This window comes from Seriola aureovittata, chromosome 1 (genome assembly GCF_021018895.1).
Source record: "Seriola aureovittata isolate HTS-2021-v1 ecotype China chromosome 1, ASM2101889v1, whole genome shotgun sequence".
Taxonomy (NCBI): Eukaryota; Metazoa; Chordata; class Actinopteri; order Carangiformes; family Carangidae; genus Seriola; species Seriola aureovittata.
The window spans coordinates 11,398,834-11,418,405 of NC_079364.1; the positions used below are offsets into that span (position 1 = coordinate 11,398,834).

The 19,572-nt window shown below is 42.0% G+C and overlaps 1 protein-coding gene across 2 annotated transcripts in view; it reads right to left on the bottom strand.

The window, feature by feature from the left end:
* pcdh17 (protocadherin 17) overlaps nucleotides 1–19,572 on the bottom strand; it is a 59,029-nt gene that overhangs the window by 34,491 nt on the left and 4,966 nt on the right. For both annotated transcript variants that reach the window (XM_056372591.1, XM_056372583.1), the window contains exon 3: nucleotides 132–190. In XM_056372591.1, the coding sequence (XP_056228566.1) occupies nucleotides 132–190 (59 nt within the window). The remainder of the gene's footprint in view (nucleotides 1–131; nucleotides 191–19,572) is intronic.

The following is a 19,572-nucleotide window of genomic DNA, read 5'->3' on the forward strand; positions in this document are numbered from 1 at the left end:
CCCTCTCTGCTACAACTGAGTACACTTAATTGTCAGTTAAGTTACTGTTGGCGTAGCTTTGTGTTGGAGCTATTGGAGAAACGAAAACAAAGGTCTGAGATGTAGTGACGGTTATAGATCCGAGCTCTTACCTTTGAACAAACTGTTGTCTGCTACCCATATAATTAGGCTCAGTTGGGAAATTGTCCGTCTGTGGAGAGGAGAGAGAGAAAGAAAAAAAAAAGTATGTAGCGGGCTCTACAGAAAGGAGTCCTGCTGTGAAACAAGATCTCCTTCTGACATATGATTAATTATGCAGGAAAAAAAAATGAGGGAGTGGACAGAGTACAAGCAAACGGAATACTGGGGATGTGAGTTCTACATAGTTTAGGGTTGAGCTTTTCATCGAACAAATAAAGCAGGCTAATTAGCCTTTCCAGAGTAAACTGCAGAGCTGAACATCAAATCAGGTGGACAGCGTATAATCAATAACTGCTAGGACAATAGTCTTAGCATTAGAAAACATTGCAGTTATTGTGTTGTAGTGTCAACTGAGCATGTAGTAACACAATTTACTGCAACACATGTACAGAAACTAAAATACAATTTACTGGAAACGGATTTCTGAGCCTCGACACTTCCTTTCACACACGCAGGGAGAAATTGTTTGTATGGAACTGGAGCTTTGTGTGTGTTGAACTATCTGGCGTTTATTTGCTATGGGGCTACCTGATCACACACGGGGGGCTTCATGCTATGTAGATCGATGGTAAAAGCACACACGCTTGTGCACACTAAGACGGCAAAGCAGGCACACAAACAAACAGTATGGCATGTATGACAAAATACAGCAGCATAATGGAATACTGGCGCAGACCCTATACTTTATAGACTGCACAAACACTCGTCAGTCCTCAGCCCTGTATGCAGCAGTGCATTACAGACTGGATCAATCACATTGGCAATGGAAAGCACTCTGTCTCTCTCCCAGTCTCTCGCTCTATCCTTAATTATATCAAAGTACAGTATATGAGGGTTTTTAATCATTGAGATAAAAAGGTCACAGTGATCCGAGTGTGCTTTGTGGCAGTGCCAGAAATACCTGCCCAACGTAAGAACGATCAAATGTACAGACAGCACTGTGAGCCACGAAGAACACAGGAAGAAAGAAACGTATGTCTTTATATTTTCTTAAAATGATTACGAGAATATCTCAGAATCCCAGTTACACAAAACTAGTAAGCGCGGAAACAAACACCTTCAAGCGAAAAAGCTTTCATACTGTGTTAGTGGTATTCATCATAGTAACACAAATAATTACCCTATGTAGTGCACAACTCTCCGTCTTGAATCAAGAGCAGTAAAATGTCATGTTTAGTGAGTAATGTCTCGTTGTGCCAGGGTTTTTCACATGCACAGCTTGACTCACAGTCAATAGAGTATTTCAATGTCATCCGTGCTCTGCGGTGGCTCAGTATGAAAAAGGGTGTGTGTGAAGGTCAGACAGGCCACCTCAGTACTTTGACCTTCCATGCTTTTGCCAACACCTTTATCTCTACCTAAACATTCTATTCCACCTCAGCCCTCACCAAGATTAAAAGAAAACACCCACAGAATATATCAAAGGCTGGAATCTGTCCACAGAGCAAAAGAAGAATGAATGTTTGAAAGTGTTTGGCATTGAAATGATAACAGCCTGAGTTTTTCAAAAAAAAAAAAAAAAAAAAAAAAAAAAAAAAAAAAAAAAAAAAAGGGACATGAACATCTTTATATTGATGTGCCCCTTCTGTACTTTTATGACCAGGGACTCATCCTTGGACATGCTATTCAATCAACTCAGCCCTGTTAGCACTGAATCTGATCAGGATTAAAAGACATTACCTAGCTTGTTATGTGGTTTAGTTTACTTTCCGCAGCTGTGTACATATATATAACATATAAATGCAATGCTACCTTTGTGCACAGAACGTCTTATATTATAAGTTCATCTTTCGTAGTGTTTACCATTGATTAAATAAAAATAAAATGGCAATGGTCTACTGTGCTTTAGGTTCAAATTTTTGATAGTGTTAAATGGAAATAAACCACTGAATCCCATAAAATTGTATTTGTGACAGTAGTTTTTCTTTACCACAAAGGAAAAACGAACAAACACGTCACACTTAAAGTAGCATGTGCTCTACATCCCACCACCACCTACCTCTCCTAGAAGCCAATAAAAAGCACATTATGCCACTTCATAGAAGCCTCTTTCCTGCCAATTAAGAGTCCAGGCTGATCTTAAGCCTCCATCTCTTCCTGTCTGTCTATACTACCCAGCCCTTTCACTACAATGGGCCACTTTCCAATTAATGGATCGATAACGGCCAGTATGAGCTGCTTTGTACTCAGCCAGTCAGAGCCCCCAATGAATACAGGATAATTTGAGGGGGGAATGATAAATACTGGCTAGATGTCCAGTAGTTTTATTATAATTATTATTAGACATTGTATTCTATAGTACATAAATTCATTTAGCATGTAGTAAGTATCACTGAATATATCATGTTGCATGCTTGTACTACTTGCCTTCTAATTTCCCTTTGTGAGCCTTCTTAAACTGAACTGAACTGAACTGAACTCAAGTGAACTCAAGTGAACTGACCCAAAGTGCAGCATCAGTATATTTGGCCTTTAAGGTCTGAAAACATGACTTGCTCTATTGACCTAAAATATGAGTCTTTGACCTTAAAGGTTTAGAAAGAGCACTGAGCATATTGAATACAAGATGAATTCAGAGGTTTGGGATCGACGTATTTTCAGCAGATGTTTAGTTAGTTTGGATGAGAATTGCAAAAGCATGTTATCGAACTGTATTGAATGATGCCTTGTATGTAAACCATGCAGCAAGGCCACAAAGGTCAGAGGGACACTGTGCACAGTGAGGCTGACTAAGTGTAAAAAGCTGCACTCTATTCTGTATTCCCACTGAGGCCCTAAGACTGACTGAGCAGACAGCAGGCCGATTGAGACAAATGGGACGAGCATATTGGAGTGCTATTCTACTCTTAGGTCTTGTTGGTGCCTTTTGGGGGCTCTGTTTATTTCTACTGGGGTTATTTTTGTGTGTATTTGACTGTGTGTGTGCGCGCATGTGTGTCTGATATCTTAGGTAGGGGTGGTGAACGAGGACAAATTGCAGCTTCTCTTTCACACATCATTGGACAACTCTCTTTTATTCACAGGAACAAGAGTACACCCCCTCCCTCTACCTATCCTGCTAGGTATGATACATGCATTTGTCCTTTACTGTCTTCCAAAAATACACACAGCATATTTGTGTGTGTGTGTGTGTGTGTGTGTGTGTGTGTGTGTTTGTGTGTGTGTTTCTTCATGTCAGAGGGTGTAAGCAGGTCCAAATCCAACCATCTTTTTGTGCGTAAGCCAATAAAGATCTGGACTGCAGTTTTTAATTTGATAAACTATGTCTCTGTTGTATGCTTTTATGTGTGTATGTGACGTTAGCACCAAGGGAACTCTAGTTTACTCCTCTTGGAAAACTGTCAAAGTAGCTCAGCAACAGCCAAATGGGAAGAGCGGGTAAAGGATAAAACAGAGAGAAATTGAGGTTACAGGAAAGAAAACACAGCAGTGAAGGGGGATGCGGCAAAAGCAGGAATTGAAGCTGAGAACAGAGAAAGGAGAGCACGACGGCAAAGTGAGAGGATGATAAAGAAAGTAAGGAAAAAGGGGTGGGGGAACTAAACAATAATTAGACTCTATCGATTACGTAGTGGCTGTGGAGCAATTGTAAGTGATCAAATCTAATTAGCTGGTCCTATACATCTTCCTGAAGATAACAGACCAATCAATCAATGGGCTTAAGTGAACTTAAAGCCATCAAAGTCTACTGCTTGCTAAAAATCTTCCAAATAACGTGGGAGACGTCTGGTCCAAATGAAATTTAGACAAGTAAGGAAGTGCCACTGATAGTAGTAAATGGAGGCTTGATGGATTTCATCCACAATGAGGTCTTATCACCTTGCTAATGATTCTGGACAGTACTTTGTCATAAAGCAGACTTTTAAAGACGGTTGGCTTTCAAGGTGACACGGCATGTTTTGGACGTACACTCACCATGCACTTTATTAGTAACATCACACTAATACTGGGTAGAGCCACCATTTGCTCTCAAAACAGCCTCAATTCTTCATGGCATAAATTCTACAAGATACTGGAAACATTCTTTTGATATTCTGGTCCGTGTTGACACACATCACATAACTTCATCAGATCTACGTTCATGCTGCAAAATCTCCCGCTCTATCACATCCCAAAGGTCTTCTACTGGATTGAGATCTCCGCTAAACTCATGTCATGCTAATGAAGCCAGGTAGTAGATGGTAGAAGATAGTAATAATAGTAGCAGACGTAAAAGGCTGTACATGGGTAGCAACAATATTCAGATAGGCTGTTGCATTCAAACCATGATTGATTGGTATTAAGGGGCCCAAAGTCTGCCAAGAAAACCGCCACCACCACCAGCCTGGACTGTTGACACAAGGCAGGTTGGGTCCATGGATTCATGCTGTTGATGCCAAATTCTGACTCTACCATCTGCTGCCTCAGCAAAAATCCAGATTAATCAGACCAGGATACGTTTTTTTCCAGACTTCAACTGTCCAGTTTTGGTGAGTCTGTGCCACTTCTGTATTCTGCTGACTGCTTGCAGCTCATCCACCTCAAGGTTTGATATGTTGTACATTCTGAGATACTTTTCTGCTCACCACAATTGTAAAGAGTGGATATCTGAATTACCATAGCCTTTCTGTCAGCTCCAACCAGTCTGGTCATTCTACTCTGACCTCTTTCATCTAAAAGGTGTTTCTAGCGCTTCCCGCAGAACAGCCTGTCATTGGATGTTATTTGTTTTTCGCACAATTCTGAGTAAAAACTCTAGAGATTGTTGAGCATGAAAATCCCAGGAGATCAGCAGTTTCAGAAATACTCAAACCATCTGCTACCAACAATGATGCCACAATCCAAGTTCCTGAGATCCCATTTGTTTTTCCCCATTTTGATTTTTGATGTCAACATTAATTGACGCTCCTGAATTGTACTGCTGCCACATGATTGGATAATTGCATGAATAAGCAGGTGTACATGTGTTTCTAATAAAGTGCTGGGTGAGGGTAGTTTATATAGTGTAGGTATAATCATATGCAGAAGACTGTTTTCTCCATATCTATATTAGAAGGAAGCTGTTCCTCTGTGGAAAAAGAACATTTCTGCTTGTCATGTTGATGATATGCTGCTATTGGTCTGAAGCAGTCTGTGATAATATTTAGAAGATAAATATTTGTGGCAACTTTTTATAAACTGCATTTGTACCGTACAATATGCACACTATTTGCAAATCATTCCACAAAGAAAGATGTTGTAATGCAGGTAACAAAGAGAGCACCAACTTTTCCAACTAATGGTTTTGAATTATATCCACTTAAGTATAACAAAGTCCAACACGCCAGCTACGCTCAAACACATCCTCTTGTATATAAAGGTGCCCTAGGGAGCTGTGTTTGTGGACAAAGGTACCAAAGGCAAGGCTGAAATCGAACCTGCACTCTCAGCAGACCGCTGCATAACGTTAAGAAAAAGATGAAAAAATGTTTCAGTAAAGGAGCATTCACACCTAGTCTGCTGGATTATTCATCTGAATCCCACAGCTGCTACTGTACTCCTCTAGTTCTGACAGTTTCAGCTGGAGTTTTCAGTCTATCCATCTTTTTCTTTTTTACAAATCGACAGCAGGATCTACGGCCAACAAGCAAGTGTACTGTTTTTCAAAATAAATTACAAGAAATTCTGTGTTTTGTTTTTCCAGCTGTACCGAAAACATAGTGAACCCTGACCCCCAAAAGCATGATGCGTATTCAACTGGGAAATTTTTTTCAGAATTACAAGCCTCATTATCCGAATATGTTGAGATGTATCTTCTCCTGTTCCTCTGTATCTATGAGATATTAAGTCCAGTTGCAGCCTTGACTGACTTCATATGCTCTTTGCGAGTCAGACCACAGCAGAAGATAAAGAAGGCCTTGCAGCAGGGTTGTGTGCAGAAGGATTTGCTACTGTGAGTCACCTGCATGAACTGTGGTGATTTTCCTAGAAACCACAATGTCTGCCACAGAATGGCAGGTTACCGTAACTGTCACATGCCCGAGTGAGCCAACATGCCACATGACTTATGTTTAAAGTTCTGGGTCCGTTTGATGTAAGGCAACGTAACCCCTCAACAGACTTGATGCATGTGCAAAAATGGGCAGAATGAAAAGGTATCCGTTTCTTTTATTATTGGTTGGTTTGATTTTCGGACAGCCAAGGAATATTTCAGAAATGTCTGCAGGAAATCGAGGGGACATGCTGTGAAATTAGTTCCAGTGTAACAATAATATATCACTCAAGACTGTATCAGAACATACTGATTATTTGTCCCACCCGAGGTACCTTTCACACAGACACTCTGTCCTCTCTTCCCCATCTCTAATTGTACTTAACCTGACTTCAGTCCCACAAATCGAACAAAACTCAAGCCGAATAAAGTTGCCCACATCTAGGCTACATGTGGTAGTGCTGCCACTGCCTGACTGACTGTTTTATGGAGCTGCTATGGGGGTCTTTAGTAAAACTGCTGGTTTATTATGAAGCTGGTGACTCAGGCAGCTCTGATCCAACTCAATAGTCTCATCTTGTTAATGACAGTCTGCGATAATTCATAATTTTGAACATAACAGCATTCCTTTTTATTTTTTTGTTCATGTTCATTTGTGGGGAATAGGACTTTTTTTCTTTCATTAAATAGGAATAAGTAGCACTTTGGAGGCTTTTATATACCATTGCATAAACAGCATGACCTCTCCCTTGTATATTCACTGCTCACCAGTGACGACACAATATTCATAATTAATATGCAACCACTCACATTGATTGCCTATTATTTTGGTTGACCATGCAGTGTCATTAGAGATATCTATTAGGAGCCCAGTGGAAAGCATCAAGTCATCTATGTGGCACAACCTATCATCCGCAATAAATACATCATAGAAATCATCAACGGGTGAAAAGCAAAGAAGGAGAGAGAGGAAAGAAGGGGTGCACCAGGCGGAGGGAGGGCTGAGCTGGTCCTGCTTGTGTCTCTTCATTAACAGAGACGAGACAAAATAAAAATTCTGTTTCAAAGCTGGTGTCCTTCAACCCGGTTGGTACAACTTTATAATTCCTATTGAGCAGCAGCCCGAGCAAGTGTAATTTTCTCTTCTGTCTACAAATGACTACTTTGGTCACATTTCTAAAGGTACTTTCTTTATGTACAAGTGGGATAGCTGCATTTGCCTGTAAGAGTTCAGTAATGAAAGTTTTTTTTTTTGTTTTTTTTTAAGTATCCGAAGAACCGCTTTTGCAGACCACATTCATCCTTTGTAATAATGTTTGTCATTGAAGATTAAATTACTTTAAAAGCGTGTGAAAAGGAATAGCTGAGGGATAAACAGACCCCGAACCTGAGAGATGGTCAACAAAGCGTTGTTAAACTCTATTCTTAAGCCTGTTATTATCATCTTGAGAATCAACTCGCGTAGAAAATAATAAAATGTGAACCTCCTGAGAGAATGCACATCCTTGAACTTGTTTCTCTCTCTCTCTCTTAGACAGTCACCACACACACACACACACACACACACACACACACACACACACACACACACACACACACACACACACACACACACACACACACACACACACACACACACACACACACACACACACACACACAATTGCAGGTGCTGGAGATCTTACAGTCTAGTCTATTTTATGATGCATGAAAATCAAATGATGGGCTAAACTAAATCCTGCATAAACAAAATGGCTCAGAAGGCTCGTCATAATAGGCATATAGTAATACAGAATAATCTGTTTACCACAAATTACAAAAATATATAATAATCTGTTTTTAACTTCTTTGCATGTAATTGATTTATTAATGGGACGATTAAGCTATTATTGAATAAATCATCGTTATCTAACTAAAAAGAACATTACCCATAAACCGATGTGATGTTGACCAACATCCCCTCGGGTAAAGATTACAATAAGCTGACACATTGGATGCACACAACTGAAGCTCTATACCACAGCAGACTGTCAGCATCTTTTTATTTTTTGCTAAATGCTGGTAAATAAACCCAATTTCACTGTGGCCCCAATTTACAGTGCACCTATAGCCTGAAATCAAATAAAACTGAATTCAAGATGAGCATTCACTCAAGGAATGTTGTTATTCATTTTTACCAAGGTCCCGTCCAAACAACCAGATTTTTCTTTAGAAGAGCAGATTGATTTAAGTATATTTTTACCCGGATGGAGCGGAAATGCAAATGATCTAAAGGTTATATGCAGCAAATGAAATAAAGTGGTGAGATGTTTGTTTCAAGGCTGTTTTATTTTCCTGTAGACTATACAACAGAGATGTCTTGCCCGTAGTGGAGCTTCTCCACCTTTACTAATTACACTGGCTACTGGCAGTTGAAGGGGTGACAGTAGTTAACAGGACAACTCTGCCACATCTCCCAAACATAGTGAAGAGTTTTTGTGCTGCAAATGATGCGATCTTTATAATAAGAGTTTTTGTAGGGTTTGTTTCTTATCATCTCCTCACATTTTTGAATCACAAACACACATTATCAGATTTTGTAAAATAAAATACAATAAATAATGTAATACAGTAATAATTCCTAAGACTACATCATTGTAAATTTATACTGCCTGTTCACCAGCTGCTGTTACATTTGTCTGTAGGCAAGCTGAACGTGAGGATCACTAAAATACCATCTGAGTGGGATATTCAATTAGCAAAATTAATTCTAGTTTCATAACCGTGGCATTGGCACCATTCCTATAACAAGCTGCAAACTACATTCAAATGGAGCGAATTCATGACTGACCTTGACTGGTTTTAAAACTTACCTAAACGTCTGCCATAATCCTCCGCTACCAGACTAGGGAGTCAGTGTGTGTGTGTGTGTGTGTGTGTGTGTGTGTGTGTGTGTGTGTGTGTGTGTGTGTGTGTGTGTGTGTGTGAGTGTGTATGTATGTGTGTGTGTTCGGGTGGGGTCTCAGAGAAGTAATTTTAGTAAGTTTGTCATTTGAATAACTGAACTTCCTTTCTCGTCTTTCACTCGAAAAAGCCAAATTCCTACCAACAGGCAAAGAAAAACACAGCACGCATGTATATTTACTGACACAAACATACAGGAACGAACTGGTGGATGAAATTGTGTCATCATGTGTGCAGGGCAGTATAATAAGGCAGTCTGTTCAGATGGTGGCAATCTGCACTTCAGACAGAAATAGGAATTGGAAATGAAATGAAAAAAAAAAAAAAAAAAAAAAAAAACTAGGCAAAGGCAGTTTGGCCTGAACAGGTCTCTGTTTTCCAAAAAGCAGGTTTTTGATTTCAAAAGGGCAAGAAGCTCTCCTCCTTCTAATCTTTCTCATTAATTACAGTCCCCTTTTATATTCTCTTCTGTAACATCACTTTTGTGTGTCTGCAGTTCTAACTCGTACGACTTTTAAAACATCAACTACACTGACAACAATTGAGCAGCCAGTTCAGTCACACCTGCCATCTCTGAAGCCAGCTCAGAGGAAACCTTTGTGCCGTGAAGAGGAGGGGCGACTAAAGACGCCGTGTTTGTACTCCTATCAACACAATCCACATCTGTGGCAGTTTAGCCCCAGGAGTAAGTGATAAATGTAGCTTTTGGCATAGATATTTATTCCAACACACAGAAAAAACCCCTAACACAGCAGTCTGCCAGCTCTCCTAAAATAACTGTTGTTTTCCCTCTCTACTTGAGATGTTTTCTGAAGACACATTTAACCAGCTAGTCTGGGTATATACACAGCTGGGACCAGTCTGATTATTGATGAAGGAAAATATGTAAATTTTGGGGGAGAAAAAGTAGAATGGGAGACAGAGGACTTCACTTAATGTTAAATAATTTATATGCCTTTGAAGTTACGATGGAAAAAAGGGAAAGGGTGCAGTATGTGATCTTGGTGTGTAAGCCACTAATCATTCAGTACTTGCTCATCAATAGGTCCAACATCCTTGCTGTTAACTGAAGTCTTGAGTCAGCACTGACCTTGCTTCACCCGCATTAGTCCAAAGCCAAGTCAGCCCAAAAATCCAAAGCTGTTACAGAGGTAAGAGGCCAATCGTATCGTACACATGAAGACGGGCACACATGCGACTATACATAATACGCACAGAGGTAGAAAGCCTACAAACAACACTTTAAAGCATTACCTCTGACAGCTTGGTAAAAACATTTGTTTGCTTTCTTGCTGAGAGTTGGTAGAGAAGATTGATGCCTCTCTCATGTCGGCACGTTAAATATGAACCTCATTGCGACAAGACTCCAGAAAATCACTGCTTCTTGAAAATAAATAGTTGGACACATAACAACCCCCCCATAAAACTAATACATGTTATTTTTACATGTTGTGTTTAAACAAACAGCTTTGGACAGAGCCAGGCTAGCTGTTTCGACCTGTTTGCAATCTTTATGCTAAGCTAAGCTAACCGGTTGCGGTACAGAGTGGTGAGAGCCGTATCAATCTTCTAATCGAAGTTTCAGCAAGAAAGGAAACAAATGTGTTTCCCAGATTAGGTTTCATGAAAAAAAAAAAAACATGCTCTCATGAGCATGTTAGCAATGCTTTGTTAGAGCTACAGCATTTTCCCTCTTCAGATGATGGGATGGGAAGTAGAAATTACTTTAGAGTCGGACAATATGATCAAATAAACTGCAACACAAAAACACATTATTAAACCCTCTTATCCAGTGCATGTATCAAATTTGACTAAAGAAACAAGAATTTTGTAATGTACTGCTGAAGCAAACCATCCGCAACATGCTGTTTAGTTAGCGGGTTAGCAGGACCGCAGCCGAGAGCTTGTGAACAAAAACATTAAAGAAAAAATTATTCCGTTTGAATTGATGGAGGAAGAGCTGTGCCGTACATGAAAGGGTTTTAGATATTTCCCCAAAGCCCAGAACCAAGGCCAGGCACAGATATAGAAAAAAAACACACAAACACAGACACACAACATGCACCGCGCACATGTCAATACATGCACAAGTGCACAAACGCACACCTGGGTTCTCCCTCTCCGTCTCCCCTTGCACGCACACACATGCACACGCACACACACGCACACAGCAGATGGACTATGCCTAGTTTCACTTCAAGGTGACCTATCTCGTGTATATGTATCGGGTCAGTGGTGATGAGTTATCTCAGCAAAGGAGGGGCCGGGAAAAGGAGGAACGGAAGACAGGAAGGATACTGTCCATACACCTGGGTAAAAACTGACAGAAAAGGCTTTAGGATAATGCTCCGTTGTCAAAGAGTTGGACGCCACTTTCTCTCAGTCTCTTTTATGTGCGTCTATGGTGCATTAAGAATCTGTCAGAACAGCTTTAGCATTAATCAGCTAGCCCACTGAAGAAACAATCACACATAATCTCAAGCTCTAAACCCTGCTGACCTTCTCTACGAATGCACAGATAAACTCCCTTTCGAAACCACAGTCAGTTAAAGACACACATAGGCCCGGGCTCTGGCGCTTGGTAATTTTATTTTCCCTCCCCGCTCACCCCTCCCTCGTAGTCTATCTGATTGGTTCCTCCCACAGCAGCAGCACCCATGTCTCTCCACCTGGGAGTACATCGACTCAGCATGTCAACGTGACCTCAAAGAGGACGCATTTCAGACAGCGTGTGCGGGGAGAGGGGCTGTTTTACCCCATCAATCTGAAGGGAGAGGAGAGGAGAGGGGAGGAGAGGAAAGGAGAGCAGAGGAGAGTGAGGAGAGGAGAGGAAAGGAGAGCAGAGGAGAGTGAGGAGAGGAGAGGAGAGGAAAGGAGAGCAGAGGAGAGTGAGGAGAGGAGAGGAGAGGAGAGTGAGGAGAGGAGAGGAGAGGAGAGTGAGGAGAGGAGAGGAGAGGAGAGGAGAGGAGAGGAGAGTGAGGAGAGGAGAGGAGAGGAGAGGAGGAGAGGAGAGGAGAGGAGAGGAGAGTGAGGAGAGGAGAGGAGAGGAGAGGAGAGTGAGGAGAGGAGAGGAGAGAGAGGAGAGGAGAGGAGAGGAGAGGAGAGGAGAGGAGAGGAGAGTGAGGAGAGGAGAGGAAGAGGAGAGGAGAGGAGAGGAGAGGTGAGGAGAGGAAAGGAGAGTGAGGAGAGGAGAGGAGAGGAGAGAGAGGAGAGGAGGAGAGGAGAGGAGAGGAGAGGAGAGTGAGGAGAGGAGAGGAGAGGAGAGTGAGGAGAGGAGAGGAGAGTGAGGAGAGGAGAGGAGAGGAGAGGAAAGGAGAGGATAGGAGAGTGAGGAGAGGAGAGGAAGGAGAGCAGAGGAGAGGAAAGGAGAGCAGAGGAGAGTGAGGAGAGGAGAGGAAGGAGAGCAGAGGAGAGGAAAGGAGAGCAGAGGAGAGTGAGGAGAGGAAGGAGAGCAGAGGAGAGGAAAGGAGAGCAGAGGAGAGGAGAGGAGAGTGAGGAGAGGAGAGGAGAGGAGAGGAAAGGAGAGGAGAGGAAGGAGAGGAGCAGAATACACAAGTTCCATTCATCATTTCAGCAGTGTTGAGAGTGTATAAATAGCAAGATCTGTTCAGAGTTATCATTGAGCCAACGCTTCCATCGTGGTACTTCATTTATTAAGACTGTGCGCAGATCAATACAGTAGACATATACACTCTGTACTGTTGACAAGATAATCTCATCATTATGAATTTGGCTCGGGTCGTCAGTAACATGAGCAATTGCAACGCTTATCTGAGATGACAAGAGCACAGAGAAAGAGAGGGAATCCAAAAAGGAAGCGAGTCAGAGCAAGAGCTGGGAAAGTGAAGAAGGGAGTGAGTGAGCGGCTTTTTTTTTTTTTTTTTTTAACACTAAACAATGCTCAGAGCGAAAGATAATGAAATACAGTATTTCAGTACCAAACAGAGCAAAAATCAATAAGAAATGGAGCAAACCAGCAATTGATCTGAATGCTAAAGGCCCCAAAAAGATTCCTCTCTAAGACATAAACCCAGCGAGGGGCCAATTGAGTACATCTGTGCGGTACAATGGGAAAAGATGAGACTGGCCAAGTACACCGTTTTCAATATGCCATTAGCATTCGGCGTCGTCCCTGCTACCCTGAAGAGCAGACACAGGCAAACAACAAATCTTGTGTGCCCACCACTTAGTGGGCCTTTTGTTTAGGCAATAACATCTGAGTGTGCCGACTCATTCACCTCTGTTTCCACAAACATGTAACAGCCACTGCAAAACACAGTGGCCGTCAATTCCCCTCAGACACACGCAGGGCTTTAGACATGGGAGTCAGATTTCAAACTGCGCTGCGGATATAAAGCGGGAGCAGAAGAGACAGTGGGATCTCTGCTATTAGAGTGTTGGACTTTCTCAGATATGCAAACATCACTGTTTTGAAAAATACTCCTCAAATTGCAAGGCAAATTGTTGTTTTTGGATCAGGTCGCTGTAATAAACTCCAGCGGTTGCGCGAGGGAGAGGGAGCTCGTTTTATAGCAGCTTGTTTTGACATGTAGTTAGGTGAAATTAGAGCAAATGAGATGGCATTCATGGTATATCTCTCCGATCAATTAATCACATTACTGATGAAGCTGAAGAAGTGCTGAACTGTAGAAGACAAGGACAAGGAGAGAGAGATTCAGGGAGAGAGGGATAAATCATTTCTCTTATACTAATGAGATAGAAGGTGAGAACAGATTCACATAACTCATTCTTTGAGCTGCGTGTTGTTGCTACAGCACATGCCTAGGGGGCACAGTGAAGGAAGATGTGGAAGAAATAAAAGCACTCTCAGGTTGGACCGGTGCCAAGACGCAGCAGAGCCAGTTCCACTTTGTTTGACTTTGAAAGTGTTTGATTTACAGCAAGGAGACCGAGCTGCCGGCAGTTCAAAGAATACATTGCCATGCCATGTACGCCTATGTAGCCTTCTGTGTGCCGAGCATCTCGGTGCGCATTACAGTGAGGTCACTCCTATCTATACCCATCTCAGCTCCAGCCCCCCTGCTGCTTAAAATGTTAAGTCTAAAGACCCCAGGAGGGATCTAAGAGCCCACAGGGGGCAGACGGCCCCTTCAGGGAAGCCCATTCCAATCTGAGGGAACCAGCAAGACCGGTGCTTCAGAGCACAGTTGGTGGTAGCACAGGTGCATGTGTAGGTGTGCACGTACGTACACACACACACAGACACACACAGACGCATGGCAGCTGAATCTTCGCTTCCTCCACTGTGAAGGTTATGTTTTGTTCTCTTGTTTTGTGACCTCATTGATGCTTGGTTGGCTCCTTGTGCCTGAGTTGTTTGAGCACAATGCCAGCAGCAAAGAAGTAAATGTTTTAGAGTCTACTGGGGGAATGCAAAGATTTTTTTTTTATTCTTTTTTTTTTTTTTTATTCACAATTTTCTTTTTCCTATATAAAATAGCATGTATTGAAAGAGCTGATATTAAAAAGAAAACACATCGCAGTTAAAAGGATTGTCTGGTAGAACACCCTCAGATCCTTCTGGTGTAGGCGTGCACTTACATTCAATACTTGCAGCATCAGCATAGGCAGGAAAACAAGATACACTGTCAAACAAAGAGCCACAATAAAAGAAAAAACGAGAGCAGCCATGTAGCCTTGTAACAACAGAATTGAAAAGTAATTACTAAGTCTGGTAGGACTAACACAACAAAATGACGAGATACTTTGAAGCTCCAGTGTCAGCGAATTAGGCAGAGGGAGTCCTCATCGTCCACATCCCCTTTATCTCTCTCGCACACACACAAACACACAGTAAGTCGGGAGTGAACGTCTACTGACAATCCACAGTCTTATTATCGTGCCCATGCCATCTCCAATAGGCTGCTTCCTATTGAACCAAGCAAATTGGTTTAATGTGTCCGGCCAGTCCGGCCATCACGGAGGTCAACTTGTGTTCTCATATCCTGTCTGCACTGGCAAAAACAAAATTCTTTTGTTGCCCTGCATTGTCAGATCAGGAGGTCTGTTAAAATAATGAAATTATGCAGCACAGTTAAGTGCTCTGGACACATGAATGCACAACAGCTGGGTGAAAGGATTTCCAGAGGCTGACCAGGGAAGACAATACCCTGCATACATAAATTATTGGCTTCAGTCATCTATCCATCCATCTATGCATATCTGCCTACTTCTGTCCACAGTTTGTTATAAGTTACAGGGAGAAATTGTGTCTTCTCTTGGGCATAGTCAGGGGCCTACACTTATATTCAATTATTTAGCAGGGTGACTTGGATTTTTGAGAACTTGGCAATAAATAAAACATCAACTTCCACAGCAGCCTCCAATCTCAAACTAATTTTCTGAGTACTTATAATATGTATCTGCACATGAACTATTAGTTGTGTAACTCTTTGAGGAATTGCAGGAAGTTTTCAGCATGAGAAATTTGTATCGTCATTCTTGGAAATGGGAGATTTCCTCAACCTTTCTTTGAAACACTTAGGTGTTGAGAGTGGAGGAGGATATTTGAGAGATTATAACAGTAATTTCTACTTTTCCTCATGCTGCCTCACATTGCAAACAGACCCGGGAGAAAGCAAATGAATGCTCAAATTCAGCCTATACCAGAAAATAAGCAGCTTCTGTTACTTACCATGTGTTCTGCCCTCCTCCTCCTCCCATCTTCACAAATATGTAGCATGAGACCTCTGATGTTTATCGTGACATCTTCCACTTTCCGCTGATTTGTTAAATGTTATGATTTATTAATGAAAGGGGATGCAAATATAGCTGCTGTTTTGTGCTGTGTGTTACACTGCTACATGTACTGACACGTTGGCACTGAAACAAGTGCCTCTGCCTAACACCACCGCTAAAATAGCAGCGATGGCAGCTAATAAACGAAACACCCAATGACAAAAACTTCTATGTTTCGTTTTAATAGAGATAACATAATTTACCCTTGTTCCCCGGAGCAACATTCTGTGGTCTGACTTCACTTCCTCTCACTTGTGTCTATCATTAGAGCTTGGGGGAGACGAAGAAAAATAAAACTGCCTATTAATAATTCAGAATTTCAGCATGTAGTGTTGTGTACAGTAGCAGCAGGTTTATTTGAGGAAATATGAAGATACACCCTAAGGCAAGCTGATAATTTTTTTTATGCACTGGCAACTCAAATAAAATAAATCTGGCCTAGTGGCCCAGAAGAACTCAACTAGGGGACAAAAGTACACAAATTACAAATGGCCTCTTGAACTGCCTCTCATTCCTGTAAATGACTGTCAGTGCATCTGGCTGCTGAGCGGCCCAATCCCGTCAGCAAGAAGGCTCCAGTACATACAGGTTTACCAAACTCATTCCATAGAAAGCTCCGGAAGGAAGTTATCTAAAGATGATGGGGGAGAGGGAGGGAGAGAAATGAAATAAAGAGCGCTTTTCTATTCATTGCCTCAGTGGCCAGTGAAGTGTGGGAGCAATTTCAATACAATATACAACGGAGGCTTTGATAAGACTTTGCTGTAGAAACCTTAAAAACAGCCCAAGCCTGGTTATATGTGCATTTGTGTGTCTGTGTGCACGAGTGTGTGCGCGCGCACGAATGTGTGTGTGTCACTTGGAGGAAGGGTGTTTCAAGGTTTGGACAAATGCAAGATTGTCACACTCATAAAAGAGAGGGGCTCTGTCATGGAGTCTGCCAGCTAAAGGCTTAAATCACACGCCTGGAATGCACAATGACGTTGCACCCACACACGCACGCACGCACCTGCACGCACCTACACACACCTACACACACACAAATACACACACCTACACACACACAAATACACACACCTACACACACACAAATACACACACACACACACACACACACACACACACACACACACACACACACACACACACACACACACAATCTCCCTAAATTATGCAGAGTAAGACCATTCTTGGAAGCATCCATTTTCAACATCTGCTCCAGCTACATTGTTGGCATGCATATGCTCAACCTAAACAGAGGACAGGAGTGAAATGTTTATCTCCTATATTGTATACACGCTGCTTAAATGATTACAATCACACCTCTTCACTGTTTTTCTTTCCCGGTATTCTATAAATTCACTCAATAGGTTAATGGCTGCCAGTCATTTTGAGAGACCACTCAAAGACCTTAGTTTATCATAAATTGCTACAAGAGAAAATCTGCCAGGTTTTTCTAATTTATATTCAGCAAAACTGTCAGCAGCTTTTAAATATCAGGGATTCAGTGGTTGCTGGGTAAATTCACTGATTGTCACTCAAAATAATTGTCATGAAATGCTGTCAGGAAGTTAAAAAAAAACATTCCATGTGTTTGTTAAATATTTATATCTAACAGTTTCATTATTATTATCATTATTATTATTATTGGAGCAGGAGGATTCTCCTTATCAAGTGACGAGTGACAATGATAAGTCAGCAGAGAACAGAGCCCCTTCTCTCCTTGACACCCTCATCTCAATGCCACCCCACACAAGGCAGAATGCCGCCACCTAAAGGCGGCTTTTATAGCCTTTCAGACCCCCTTTGCCTCTGTACCACCTGCACCTTATTAACATGGATCGTGTCCCACCGAGTTGCGACTCTGTTTAATTAGAGTTTCACGGTGAATCAAATTACAACACTCAAAACTTATCAAAACAAATCAATATGATAAATTATGGACCATTTGAAAGCAATGTCACGGGAGTCTTTTGAATGTCTGATAACAATGAGGAGAGCCTTTCAAACAAGGAAGCAAGACAGCAGCAGAAAAACTTATGAAGCAGTCAGTGGGCCACAGTCTGGCACGGCTGCTGAAGCTAAACATAATGTGGGACAAAATCCTAAAATGTATTCAAAGACAGAGTGGGCGTAGGCTCACTCTTTGGAGCGAATTACTGAAATCCCTTCTTCCAGAGCATTGAGGAATTTTGCAGCAGATTGGTTTTAACCTTGATTCCACACTAAGTAATTCCCTTCAACGCCTTAAGCGGAATTAGGCATCATTACGTATCATCCATCTCCTTATCCCAGGAATTCTCTTTACAAATGAAATGAAGCTCTCCACTGGGCCGGGTGCTGGCACGGCGGTGACAATGATAAGGCCAGCAGAGCTCTGCTGATATGTTCATATTATTCCCCTCTCCCAGCTAGAGACCAAACCCAGTCTGTATGCCAGTGCACCACTATAAAACATCATTAGAGACCAGCAGCAGTGTGGAGAGAGACTGGGAGTTGCAGATAGCTACAGTAGCTCTACTAGGTGCAGACGAAGACAGCAGCACTAAGGTGCCCTTGTGAAAGTGACTAAGCAGGCGATATGCTCTCCCCCTTTATCAATCTCTTTATTTATTTTTCCTATTCAACCTCTCCTCCCGTGGCAACTGTAGTGACAGATGGGCTGAGAGGCTTTGGGATCGATGGAAGGGGAATTCTGTCTTTGTTTCCTGACATTTTTCCCATAGCCACTCTCCTCTGACTCAGGTTACTTACTGTCCACACGAACGGAGAGAGGAGGTGGAAGCAGGGAGGAGGGAGGAAAGTGATACGCTTCTGTACAGCTTCTGAAGAAACTTAATGCCTCAGGCCATCTCCCTCTACACAGGTTTCTGTTGAATAATACAATAGAGCACCCTGCACGCCTGATGCGTTGAGGGGACCCTCTGTAAACAAGACACTAAGGAATGTGTTGTTGCTGCTTCTGCTTGTTTTCCCTTTGACAGTCTGAAGGGGGGAAGAGAAAAGAAGTGCACAAAATGGGTGTGCAACAGCCTCACACAGTCTAATTTATCATCGCTGCATAGGCAGAGAAACAGCCTGCAGAATGGATCAGCAATTATTCTGTCCCTCTGATTAGGAAGCCTTAACGGTCTTTGTGCTGACCCCTGCCCTATGCAGCTGGCTCATAATAGAAGCAGAGCTGAGACTGAGAGTGGGAACAACAGACAGTGGCCTTCCTCCCTGGTGGGAACACGTCACATCTGATCACAGTCATCGTCACATCCGAGTCCAGCGCAAATAGCGGGCTAGAAAAGACAGCAAAGAGCCTAATCGAGACACTAATAGTTACAGTCCATCAGGATGTAACTGAAAGAATTCTCCTATTCTGCCAAATAGTACCAGGCAGAAAGTAATAATAATAAAACTCGTGGATGACTCTTTCTTCTATCAAATTACATTAGGAACATAAACTTTTTATTTGTTAACAATAGGTAAACATGAGAAAAAGAGTTCACAATGCTAGAACTGCCCATTATCCCCAGTGTTACATACCACCGTCTTAAGCAGGTCTTAATCCTCGTCTGACACGACAGACTTTTAATGGGCTTAAGGCCAAAGACACAGGGAAGTTATCACGTTAGAGGCTTATACACCCAAGTGCTCCACACAAATACGTATAAAGTAGCCGTGAAAATAAGTACAATCTGCTAATCTCTAGGAATTAAAATCGCTAGAATTAACTACAAAGAGCGGCAGAA